This window comes from Salvia hispanica, chromosome 3, assembly GCF_029641045.1.
Source record: "Salvia hispanica isolate PSC_SH4W2 chromosome 3, Shi_PSC_v1, whole genome shotgun sequence".
NCBI lineage: Eukaryota > Viridiplantae > Streptophyta > Magnoliopsida > Lamiales > Lamiaceae > Salvia > Salvia hispanica.
In genome coordinates, this window is record NC_142694.1 from 14,758,372 (window position 1) to 14,770,836 (window position 12,465).

Consider the following 12,465-nt stretch of genomic DNA (forward strand, 5'->3'; position numbering starts at 1 on the left):
TATTTGCCCTTTTTTTAAAATGTATGACTAAAAGATTTATGAGAGTTTGCCTCTTTTAAACTTTATTAGTAAGTAGTAATTCATTAGTTCATTATACTATAACGCTTTAGGGATTTTTTTAAAAAAAGAATATCAGGAGGTTGAAAAGTTAGTATATAATTTTGATTAATGTATTTTGCCTTCTATATATTTTCTATGGATGCGTTAACAAAACGAGTTAAATCATATTTTGATGAAAATTACATTAATTGGTCTATACTTTTACATGAGTTTGATTCTAGATTTAACTTTGTATCCAATGTTCAATGTTGAAATTTACGGTTATATCCCCATACGATAGATATTATTGACAAACATCTACAAAAATATTGTCCATTGTGACGCGACCTTTAAATTTCTATCTGTTTAACTATTAAAAAAGAATTTCTTACCCATTTGATAGGTATTACTCTCTTCGTCCCATAAAGTTTGTCTCATTTTACCATTTTCGTTTGTCTCACAAAGTTTATCCTAAAGTCGTTGCATCAATTTTTAACTCAACTACACAATCGCCAAATATTGAATAATGTATCGATAACATGGGAATACATTTTGCGCAATGGGGATTCATAAAGCGAAACTCTCAGGGTACCCACAATAAAGGTCGTTATCGGTGTTGAAAGGTAAGATCAATGTAGCGATCATCACTAGCAATTGATGGTCGACGAAGAGGGTTTAGGGATGAGCTACCGCATCGAGGAGTTGGTGGCAACTTCAATTTATGCATTAATGTAGTTTTTCGGCCCTCGCAGACTGGCAGTGGGACCGGTAGACCCCTGCGGACCCCACATGGACCCGTAATTATGGTGCATGGGCATGCATGCATGAAAATCGAGAAGCCAACTGTACGGAGCACAAGGCTGTTGACGCGGGAGATTTTAAATGTCCGTTAGTCGTTGAGCATAAGTTGTTAGAAGTTCGTTAGGCGAGTGACGTGGCACAAATTAACGAACCTAACTATATATCTCGAATACACACATCTTAAATTTTGAATAAACTTCCACTTTGCTGTTCATTCTATCTATTCTCGTTCGTGGTTAGATAATCTCGATCGTCGTTCTCAATCCCGACAGCCCTAACGAAATTCCGGCGACTCTCGTAATTCAAACCACATTGCTCATGTTGCTCTAATGGTATTCAGAAGATACTACAACAATTTTGATTAAGTCTTTCCATAGTTTACTAAGATTTTGGATATCAATAACATAATTCATAGTTTGATTTTACCATCAAAAGAGATTTAGTCATATTATTAGGATGATATTCTTTACCCCTTTGGCCTCTCCATTTATAATTTAGTAATTTCATATAGTTTTGTTGGTTTTGTAAAATTAAAAGGGAATATTTTTGCCTCGAAATACAAATCTGTTATAAAACGTATTGAGCTTTCTCTCTCTATCTCTGTCTTTCTCTCTCTTCCCCATTTTCTCCTCTCTCACACTCACCTCTCGAGGAGGAGAAAACCTCTGCAGAAGCTTCACTCCCGCAGCGAATTGCATTGGAATCATGGAGTAATCGTCGCTTTTCTGCACATAATCGGTTCAGATCTCGCCAATTCCCCTCAGTGTAATTCATACACCTTTATTTCACTTTCGGTTTGTTTATCTGTGTAATTGCTTTTGTAATTGGCTAGATGTGCGGAATTCTAACGATTTATCGCCCTAACTCGTGCTTCTCTGTTTTGCTTAATGTCTGGATTTTTGGGAACTCAGCTGAAGATGTTGTGTTTACATGTAAATTGATTGATCGCGGATCTTGTTTTTCTGAATTGTTTTTAATTCTTAGATAGAAAGAAAAATTATTTAGCATGTAATTGTTCTTTTATTTAGCTTGTGAGTTGTGACGGCGTGTGGAGATGGATATGTTTGGAGAATATGTGATTTGTACTCCAAAATTCTTTCTTTGTTGTTGTCTGATGGAAGAAAAAATTATTTCACATTAAATTCTTATTTTATTTAGCTTTTTATTTAGTGTTCCGTAATTTCTAGTGAGTTTTGAGGAAAATGATATATGTTCCACAGATTTCGATTTGCATTTTTCTGTGTTGTTGAATTCTGGAATCCTAGTGAGTCCTCATTTCAATTTGCATTTTATCTTGTCATTTTGTGTTTATGCTGTTTTGACCTTGCTGTATTATGATAAGCTTATGCTTATTAAAGAACAAGGTCTTGCTGGTTGAAAGATGTATGCTTGCATATTGATTTTCCCAAATGCAAAAAAGGTTGTCGTCTCTGATGTTGAAATATAAAATAAAAAATATTTGTTTGTGTATCTGAGTATCCATTTGATGAAAAACTCCTTTTTCTTATTCGCTTTTTTCATGTCTGAGTTGCATAATTTTCTTCAATATCTTTTTTTTGTGAGAAAATGGATTCGCCATCTCCTTGGCTTATGGGTTCTTTTTGTTCTTCATTTTGATGCTTTGTATTCGATGCTATCAAAAAATTTATCCTTACAAGAGTTTGGAATAAACAAAGTTGATGATTTATGACATGCTATGGTGCATATTTTTAACAAACTTTGGTGTTGTCGAGAAATTAGGTGAATGGTTCTGTGAAATGTGTTCTTTCTGAACCAGTAGTTTGTGGAGATGGTTCTGCGAAAAAAGATTCCATGTATTCAACTTCTGGTAGATTAAATGATCGGGATTTTTGAATGCTCTTATAAACCTATCTCTACATATGTGTGATATCAACATCATTTAATGATTGTATTGTTGGTGATCATGCAGTGAAGAGAGAAGCTCAAGGAGAAGAGTGATGGAGCCACATTCGTTAAAAGTTACAATCAAGTTGAAAAGTGATAAACCTTTGAACAACTCTTTGGCAACTGATGATCACCTGAGTGATGTGGGTGAGAAGTCCAGAGCCCTAAATAGTTGTCATCCAGGCAGTCTGGCTGCCAATTCTCAAGATCCAGTTGATTTTGGTTCTGCGGGAGGGTTAGAAAATCAAACCAGGAAAGATGAAGAAAACCCATCTGATATTTCTCAGTACCAATTGGTGCTTTATAACCCTAGTACTAATGGATCCGGTGAAGCTGAGGTCGCAGGTCCGATTAATGCTCGACCTATATCCTCTCATAGACAACATCAGAGAACTCTATCTGTGGGAGCTTTCACTGTTCAATGTGCCAACTGCTTCCAATGGAGGTTCATTCCGACAAAGGAGAAGTATGAAGAAATACGAGAGCATATTATGAAACTTCCTTTCGTCTGTGAAGTAGCTAGGGAATGGCGACCTGACATATCATGTGAAGATCCACCTGATCTAGTGCAGGATAAGAGTAGGCTTTGGGCAATTGATAAACCTAGTATTGCTCGAACCCCTTATGGTTGGGACCGGCTTCTCAGATTCAGAGGTGAAGGAAGCAGCAAGTTTGCAGATGTGTATGTATTCTAGTTCACAGTCTATTCATTTTTAATTTGTTTGTGTGCCTACGCTTATCAGCTTGATTTAAGTTCTTTGGAGCTCTTGAAAGTAAAATATACGTGCAAGTGGTCAAAGAGTTGGATGCTTTTGAAAGAAGTGAAAAGGCACTTGCCTTCCTTTAATTAAAATACCATCTTAAAACTGAAAGTTTTTTGTTTTTTAGCTGAACCAGATGCCAACTATTCTGTGCTTATTGCTTAAACATAATTGAAATTGCCCTGAGTGGAAAATCATTACGTGGTTCTAGTGTTAATGATCCTCACAAGAACAATTCGGGACTCCTAGTGATTCTTTTATGTCATAGAATCTAATCTCTTTGCTGTTAAAGGTTGTATAAAACATGCCCTTACAGTATTTTAATTTGCCTAGAATTTTGAAAGAGGACATAAGGAGAAGTCATAATGATTCTTGAACAAAGTGAAGCTTGATTTACATATGCTTGCTGCATAATTTGTTTTGATCAATAGTAGTTGATGTGGTGTTCATGATTATAGTAGTAAACAATTGATACCTATCTGGTTTTACCTCTATGAATCTTTGCAGGTATTATGTTTCACCATCAGGCAAGAGATTTCGTTCAATGGTGGAAATTCAGAGGTATGGTATTTCTGAGGTATCAATGGCTTTGTTGTGCATCACTGGAGTCATTGGCATTTTCCTCACATTTCATTTTCTGCTTTTATGATGTGTTGAATGTCAAGGTACCTTGAAGAGAATCCGGTGTACAAAGAGCAAGGTGTTAGCTTGTCACAATTTTCCTTTCAGATACCTAGACCTTTGCATGAAAACTATCTTCGGAAGCGTTCTAAACCTACAAGTGATGCTGGAGATCTTGGGATGTCAAGATTTCCTTATCCTTCAGAAGGTAACTTTAAACTTATACGTACTCATAGTTCAGAACATTTGCATTGAATCCATCAAGGAATCAGGATCCTTTAGTTATCTCATTTTTTCTCTGTTTGGGGTGAAGATTTTGGGGTTATCTTAGACAATCTTTGTCAATTCTGAATCAATCTCGTATTCTGATAGCCGTCTTTGGCCTAAAAGTATACTTATATTTTGGAGGTTTTATTATAATGAATTTAGTAATAACAAGTGTCACTTGAACAAATAAGTCTATAGTTTCTTGTAGTTCGACAATCTTGAACTTGCATAACTTTATGGCACTTCTGTTCAAGTGCTGAGGACACTTGTGCACGGCAAGCGACTGTGAATTAAATTTATTTGCTTCGAACAGTCTGAGAACCGTGCGAATATTTTTACTCACAAAGGTATGGTTTTGGACCAAGATCCTATTCAGTATTCATCATTGTTCTTCAAGCGCACTTGACTACAACTTGATTAAGAAACCATCATCCCTTTGGTTGTGACAATGTCTATAAACTGATACCATTCTGTTTATGCTGCAGATCTGCCCATGCCATGGTATGCAGACACAGACTTCCAGCTCACTAGACCCGGCCCATCGACTGACTATACAGAGTCACCTGATCTGAAGTCGGAAACTCAAACAGCAAAGAAGCAAAAAACGGTGTCCAAAAAGAGTGTGAATGGTGATTTATTTCGTAGCCCGACATATTTCAATCTGGAAGAGCCCAAACAGCTTTGAACAGACTCACTCGTGATGAAGTGCTAAGGTATGCAAGTTCTAGTGGTTTCTGGGAAGAGATGTCTGGTTTACAGAATATTTCCGAACCCTTCGCAATTTTGTACATCGCTGGTCGGATGTAGGTTGTATCAACAAAGAAAGGTAATATTTTCATAAAAATGTTGTATCATTGTGAGGGTAGAGATGATAGAATGTTAGCCCATGGGGGCTTCTTTATTGAACTTTTGCTAATTTGTGGTAGTTCCGTTTTTCTTATTATAAACTTTATTCATTTGTTGGTTTAGAAAAAAAAAAGGATAAGACTTGAGCTATATGCATATATGGCTCGTAATTCTTGCTTCCATCTTTGAAGAAGTATTTTTAGCATATTATGTATGCACTTGAGTTTTCTTTCTCTTGCGCGGGAATCATTTTCGCATCTGATTCATGCCATGTTCGGTTTTCTTTCTCTTGCGCGGGAATAATTTCCGCACGGTTGTAAATTAATCGAGCTATTCGTGTGCTACTCGGATGTTAACTCGATAAGTTTTCGTTCTGTCGTTTGTGCTCTTTTAGTGAAGCCTGTTTGCTAAACAAGACAAATCATGGTAACAAATCAAGTACTATGAGTATAATAGGATTTGGCTAAGGTTTGATTAAGAATATTAAAATTGTAGGAGTATTATTATTGCAAAATGGTACTACTATTATTCTAGTTTTGTCTGGATCAGACAAACCTCGTAATTGTTATACAGCCGAATCTTAATACACTGGTTATTAAAGAACCAATCCCTTTTACAAATAGAAGATATTTTTTGGTTTAATTCTTGACTACCACTAGATAACGAAAATCCATTCTCATATTTTCTAATGTACAAGAACCATATCTTCTTAACTAGAAATCATAGCTCAACATGGACTTTGAAGAAATTGTAGTCTAATAATAAGTTGTTTTTCATAGAGTTTGATGACAAGGCATATCTTAATTATGATATCTTCTCCGCCATGAAAGATTACCAATAGACTATGATAGATTGATAGTAGTTCAAGAAAAGAATAACATTAGTATATACAATTAACTAAAAAAAAAAAAAAGGACATGATAAGGCTAATTTCATGTATTGGTTATGGGGTTAAATTCTGTAATTTCTCGGGTCTAATAAGGTTTTGTAAGTCAGGTGTGTAGAGAAAATGCCAGATCCGGGAAGAAGGAGAAAATCGTCTAGAGAAGGGAGCTGGCAGAGAAAGTGAGCAGAATAGAGAAGCAGTTTACCAGACGAAGGAGCATCTGAGAAAATGGCAGAATGGGGATTACAAGGAAGAATCTAGAAGCTCCACTCCTTATAAATAAGAGCACGCGGCTTACATGAAGATCATCATCCATCATCTTTTAGCTCTTAGCTCATCTTTCTCACACTCTACACACACTTTAGGGGATAATATTTGAGGGTACGGTTCAAAGTTTCATCAGAAGTTGTGCAACACCGTCTCTACGGGAGGCGAAGATACAATCTATTTTCTGTTTTAAGTTTACGTTTCTGAATTTTCCGAGTCTTCGCTGTTCGAAGCTCGACCGTATTTGTTAAAATTCTGTTGGATTTGCACCTATTTTCCTATGGAATTCGTCGATTTATGTCATTGTTGTTTTTCTGTTTACTTTGGATGCGTTTAGCGATTGATCGGAGTTTTGAGTTGAATTATGTGGAGATCATGGTTGATCGTTTGAATCTGGTTGAATTTGTGTGATCGGAGAAGGGGATTGTTGTGGTTTGTTGTGGATGGCTTGGATCCGGAGCGGATGAAGCTTCTAGTGTTTGGATCTGTTCTTTTCTGTATGGTTTTGATGTTTAGTTTCTATTTTCACATTTACCTCGTCTACTAATAGTAGATCTGCTTAATTTCAGTAGTTAATCGTAGTTTAATGGTTTGATATAGCTTAATCTGTTCCGTTTCATAGCTTGCTCTGTTTTCCTCTGCATTTCGTGATCAATGATCGTTAGAGAAGATGAAGTTAATTGTTGGTTAAGCCTTTAGTTAGTTATTTTGCAGCTTTTCATTCGTAATTTGCCAATTTGGGAAATGGTCCCCACGATCTGTCTTTCCTCTGCCTAGGTTAATTTTAGGAAATTATTTACTAGGTCTGGTAATTGTTTCGCTAGAGAGTGATCTTGAGTACGTCTTGTTTATCGTCATGCATGTTTCTGTTATTTTTGTCTAAGTCTAGCCGTTAGAATAGAGCATTTCATCTCCCCAGTCTAGTAGTTAAATCTCAACCCCAAAAATGCGTGGCAGCAGCTAAAAACAGTGTCCAGGTCCTATTGCATGTTTACTTACGCCTCCATCTCTGTGGGATTCGATCTCTACTTCCTTATACTAATCCTTTTAGTACAGTGGGTTGAGGGTTTTGAAAAGCAGAAAAATGTTGTGTGCCCCAACGACCGAAGGTTTCAACGATCTTCTGATGTCCTAGACCTTGTGATCTAGTGGATTCTCTGGATCTGAGATGTCTGATACTCCCTCCGTCCCGGCTAAGATGACACATTCCTTAGCTGGCACGGGGTTTTAGGAGTTATTGGTTAATGTGTTTAATTAGAGAGAGAAAAGGTGGGTGGAAGTATTAAAATAGAGAGAGAAAGAAAGATGAATATTTTAATAGGGATGGAAAAAGGTAGTTGAGTGTATTAATTGGAGAGAGAAAGTTTCCAAAAAAAGAAATGCGTCATCTTAGTTGGGACAAACTAAAAAGGAAAACGTGTCATCTTAAGTGGGACGGAGGGAGTATTATTTACAAAACACACTACACTTCTTCGGGCTCTTTTCAATATACTCATAATAAAATAAATCCAATGTATCTTTAATACTAGTATATTCAAAATGGAATTTTGGCTACCATTGTTGATTGTCCAATAAAATCCAAATGAATATACTCCCTTCGTTCCATATAGTAGTGGAGACATTTCTTTCGTTACGGAGATTAAGAAAAATTGTGTTAAGTAAAGGAAGAATAAAGTAGGATATGAAAAGGTGGAGAGATGAAGAGAGAATAAAGTAAGAGAGAGTAAAGTAAGTGAGAAGAAATGTGTTGACTTTTATTTAAAAAGGAAATGACTCCACTACTATGGAATGTACCAAAATGGCAAAATGACTTTACTATTATAGAACAGAGAGAGTATTATTTTTAAATAAAGTTAAAAATTAAAACAATAAACTTCAATATATTTATAATTACTCAAATAATACGATTTTTAGCTTATACTCCCTCCGTCCCGGATAATTCGGGTCACTTTGACCGGGCACGAGTTTTAAGAATTGTAATGAAAAGTGGGTTGAAAAAGTTAGTGGAATGTGGGTCCTACCTTTATATATTAGTTTTATAATAAAATGTGAGTAGGAATGAATTAGTGGAACAAATTGTATGGGACGGACCGAAATGAAAAACTGAGACGAATTATCCGGGACGGAGGGAGTAACTAACTAACATTGATAATTATTTTTCAGAATTAATTATAAATTCCCATTTCCAATTTGTCTGTCACTATCCATGTTTGGTTGACGGGAAAGTAAAGTTAGCAAGGAAAAGGATTCTCGAGAATATGATTCCTAATAACTTTACTTTCCTGTGTTCAGAAAATATCAAGATTTTAATTTATTTTTAATTTAAACACCAAACTAAAAGTATACTTATTATTTTTATATATAAAAAGAACAATAATATAAAAATTTAAATAAATTATTAACTACAAATGGTAATAATTATATTATTATATTTATTATTATGATGGATAATTTAAGTATAGATTATCCATCATAATTTATAATAATATAATTGTAATTATAGTTACATGGAGTATTATAATCATAAATTATTATATAAAAAATAATAATAATAATATTATTATTATTATTATTATATATTTACTGATATTATTATCATAGTTAAATACATTTTATAATTTAAAATTTTCACTACATTTAGTATTATATAATTTATATAATATTAGTCAAATAAGTGCATGATTTTCATAACATAATAATCCTAACACCTTTAGTAGCAGACTAGCAGTGACTAATATATCAAGAGGCAAGAAGCGCTAATATTATTATTTCACAGAATTTTCTACCTTTCATGCTTAGAGGGTTTTTTCCGTAGAACATATGGAGAAAATGAAAATATAGTCTTCCCATAAAGAAATTGTCTTGGAATTTGAATAGGTTAAAATAAGTTTGAAGTAAATTATTATAGTGATCATAATAAATAGTAGGAGTAGTATAAATAATCATAGACGAATGTATCATGTATGTGATTGTGAGTGTCATTCCTATTATAGTGGTATGTTTGAACCACACAATGAACATGTATCATGTATGTGATTGTGAGTGTTGTTCCTATTATAGTGGTATGTTTTTGCACCACACAATGAATTGAATTTGTGAATACTACTTAATAGTTGAGATTGCATGCCCTAGAGTTTTGAGGGGAAACGCAATCAAGCCTAACATGCTCGTCCAATTCCCATCCCAACAAGAAACAAATCCAGGTGCTTGATTGGGGCCAACAAAGATGATGAAGATTGCATTGGTGATGGCGATGTTCTTGTGTGGTGCAGAAGCATCGATAGGCATCAACTGGGGAAGGGAGAGTGCCCAAAGATTGGTCCCGTCACAAGTTGTGGATTTGTTGTTGCAAAATGGAATTGGACGAGCAAGACTCTTTTCCTCTCAAAGAGATATTGTGGCTGCATTCGAAGGAAGTGGCATTAATTTGACCGTAACCATAAACAGGATTTCTAGTGTAAAAACCAAGGAATTGGCAGCGGGGTGGGTCCAGAAAAATGAATTCCATTTCAGTCGTTGCAACGTAAGGTAAAATTAGTTGGTTGGTTAGAACTCCCTCCGTTCCATGTTTATAGAGTCATTTTTCTATTTTGGGAAGTTCCAAGTTAATTGAGTCATTTCTATTTTTGTCAAAAAATAATTCTCCCTTTTACTTTATTCTTGTTAGTATCCCATGGTTTGCCGCTAGCCGAACGGGGACATGTTTCTGTCTAGGCCTTAATTTTGTATTGGGCCTAGCCCCGTCTCTCTTACTTATATGTATTTGGATGATGATTTTATTTGGATAATGTAGGTTCGTCTACCTTGGTGGGTTTCCATTTTTGACCGGGATGGCGACTTTGGCGCCATTGACCGAGGCATTGAACACACAACGTTTGCTGCAAGACGTTCTGATCGAGCGTGGGTTCGGGCACGTGAAGGTCATTATCCAACACCTCGAAGCTGAAGTGTCACCCAACGTCATAAAGCCCTCTGAATTCGAGTTTCACGACGTCATCAAGCCATACATGATCCAGCATTTGCAATTCCTCAGGGAAAACAATGCTCCATTTCCTCTCGATATCATCCCAATGATCGACGTCTTTAACAATAACTTCGACCCCAGCTTCGCCTTCCCGGACAACGCTTCCTCCCTGGTCATCCACGATGTCAACGGCGCTGTCTACACCAACGCCATCGAGTGGCGCTACGACTCCTTCATGTGGGCCCTTGAAAAGCTCAACTTCTCCGACGTCCCCATAGACATCAGCGTGCTAGGCTGGCCCACCGACGGGTAAATAATGATAGTGAATTTAGTCTTTACTACTACTATTGTTTATATACTTTAATTTCAATTGCCAACAGGTTCTCTGGTGCCAACGCCTCAAATGCAGAGTACTTTTACAAGCACGCCATGACTTGGGCGGCTAGCAACAGGGGCACCCCAAAGAAGCCCGGCCACGCCATCAACGTTAATGTGCACAGCCTCGCCGACGAGCACAAAATTCTGTCCTCACCTTTCATGCGCCACTTTGGCATCTACCGCTCCAACGGCCAGCCCAAGTATAAAATCGATCTCTCGGGACAGGGGCGGGACATCTACCCCACCACTGTCCGAGGGATTATGCGCATGCCCAGCCGCTGGTGCGCCTTCAATGGGGACCGCAGTGACATGGATAAGGTCAAGGCCCAGCTCGACTGGGCCTGCACAAAGAGCGACTGCACCAGCACCTTCGAAGGTGCCTCGTGCAGCTCCCTAACATTAGAACAAAACATTACCTATGCTTTCAACATGTATTTCCAGTTCCAATTCCAGGACGAGAAGTCCTGCGATTTCGAGGGCTTGGGCCACGTCGTCGTCAACGATCCCTCAACAGACGTCTGCGTCTTCCCCGTCGAGGTCATCAAAGGCCAGCAGGTCAACTTTTTGTCCAACAACGCTAGACACGCCTTCCGCCCTTCCACTCCCTTCTTCTGCCTTTCAATCCTCCTCTTTCTTTTTTCCTATCAAACTCTATGATTTTGATTTAACTACTTTGGACATTTTTGTATAATATAAACTGCTCCCTCCATCCCGCTTAAGATGACACGTTTTCCTTTTTAGCATGTCCTAACTAAGATCACACATTTCCATTTTTGTAAACTTTCTCTTTTCGATTAATACACCCAGCCACTTTTTTTCACTCCTATTAAAATATTCATCTTTCTTTCTCTCTCTATTTTAATACTTATACTCATATTTTCTTTCTCCAGTTAAACATTTTAACCAATAACTCCTAAAATCTCGTGCTGGCTAAAAAATATGTCATCTTAACCGGAACGGAGGGAATATGTAATTAGATCATACTGTTTGCTCTTTTATTTTGTAAACATAGTCAGGCTGCAGCTATAATAAAATAAAAGAAATCATTTATTACTCCCTTGTTCCCACGGTACGTAGTTGAGACGTTTTTTTTAATTCAAAAAAGAGTTTTTAGTTAGTCAGGTGGGGTGAAAATAAAGTATACTAGGCGTTCGGTTGGTAAGACTAAATCTCATGATTAAATATGTATCATGTTTGGTTCATAAGATTGACCCCGTCAACTTAATTCTAGATGGATAGTCTCATGATAATTAGTCATAGCCTCCCCCTTCCAACTAAAATAATCCCACAACTTAATCCTAGATGGATAGTCTCATGATTATTAGTCATGGCAACCGAATGCCAAAAGAATAGAGTTAGATAAATAAAAAGAGAATGAAGTAAAAAGATAATTAAATACTCTCTTTGTCTTATAATAAGAGTCATACTTTTCTATTTTGGTCTGTCCTACAATAAGTGTCACACTTTATTTTTACCATAAATGGTAAGTGAGCCTCACATTTCACTAACTCACTTTACTCACATTTTATTATAAAATCAATATAAAAAAATGGATCGCATATTCCACTAACTTTTTCAACCAACTATTTTTTACATTTCTTAAAACTCGTACCCACAATAAGAGTGACTCCTATTATGGGACGGAAGGAATAAATGTTAATTGAAGAGAAGGTAAAGTAGAAAAGAGAACAATATAGTAGAGATTAAATGTGTTACTATTTTTTATTAAT

At 36.4% G+C, this 12,465-nt stretch overlaps 2 protein-coding genes across 2 annotated transcripts; both read left to right on the top strand.

The window, feature by feature from the left end:
• The first annotated feature begins 1,404 nt into the window (after window positions 1-1,404).
• Window positions 1,405-5,445, top strand: LOC125215561 (methyl-CpG-binding domain-containing protein 2-like). The gene is made up of 5 exons (XM_048117011.2): window positions 1,405-1,605; window positions 2,771-3,427; window positions 4,014-4,067; window positions 4,172-4,335; window positions 4,880-5,445. Exons 2-5 carry the CDS (start codon window positions 2,799-2,801, stop codon window positions 5,077-5,079), a joined length of 1,047 nt encoding a protein of 348 aa, XP_047972968.1. The 5' UTR covers window positions 1,405-1,605; window positions 2,771-2,798; the 3' UTR covers window positions 5,080-5,445.
• A 4,101-nt stretch (window positions 5,446-9,546) lies between these two features.
• Window positions 9,547-11,802, top strand: LOC125210753 (glucan endo-1,3-beta-glucosidase 8-like). Its single transcript, XM_048110335.2, has 3 exons — window positions 9,547-9,921; window positions 10,187-10,666; window positions 10,738-11,802. Exons 1-3 carry the CDS (start codon window positions 9,620-9,622, stop codon window positions 11,390-11,392), a joined length of 1,437 nt encoding a protein of 478 aa, XP_047966292.1. The 5' UTR covers window positions 9,547-9,619; the 3' UTR covers window positions 11,393-11,802.
• Window positions 11,803-12,465: the final 663 nt, after the last annotated feature.

Excerpts from the sequence above, each read along its gene's own strand:
- LOC125215561 (XM_048117011.2), top strand. The coding sequence starts at position 2,799 with ATGGAGCCACATTCGTTAAAAGTTACAATCAAGTTGAAAAGTGATAAA. Across the intron at positions 3,428-4,013 it reads AGCAGCAAGTTTGCAGATGT|GTATTATGTTTCACCATCAG; the intron begins GTATGTATTCTA and ends GAATCTTTGCAG. Across the intron at positions 4,068-4,171 it reads TCAATGGTGGAAATTCAGAG|GTACCTTGAAGAGAATCCGG; the intron begins GTATGGTATTTC and ends TTGAATGTCAAG.
- LOC125210753 (XM_048110335.2), top strand. The coding sequence starts at position 9,620 with ATGATGAAGATTGCATTGGTGATGGCGATGTTCTTGTGTGGTGCAGAA. Across the intron at positions 9,922-10,186 it reads TTCAGTCGTTGCAACGTAAG|GTTCGTCTACCTTGGTGGGT; the intron begins GTAAAATTAGTT and ends TGGATAATGTAG. Across the intron at positions 10,667-10,737 it reads CTAGGCTGGCCCACCGACGG|GTTCTCTGGTGCCAACGCCT; the intron begins GTAAATAATGAT and ends AATTGCCAACAG.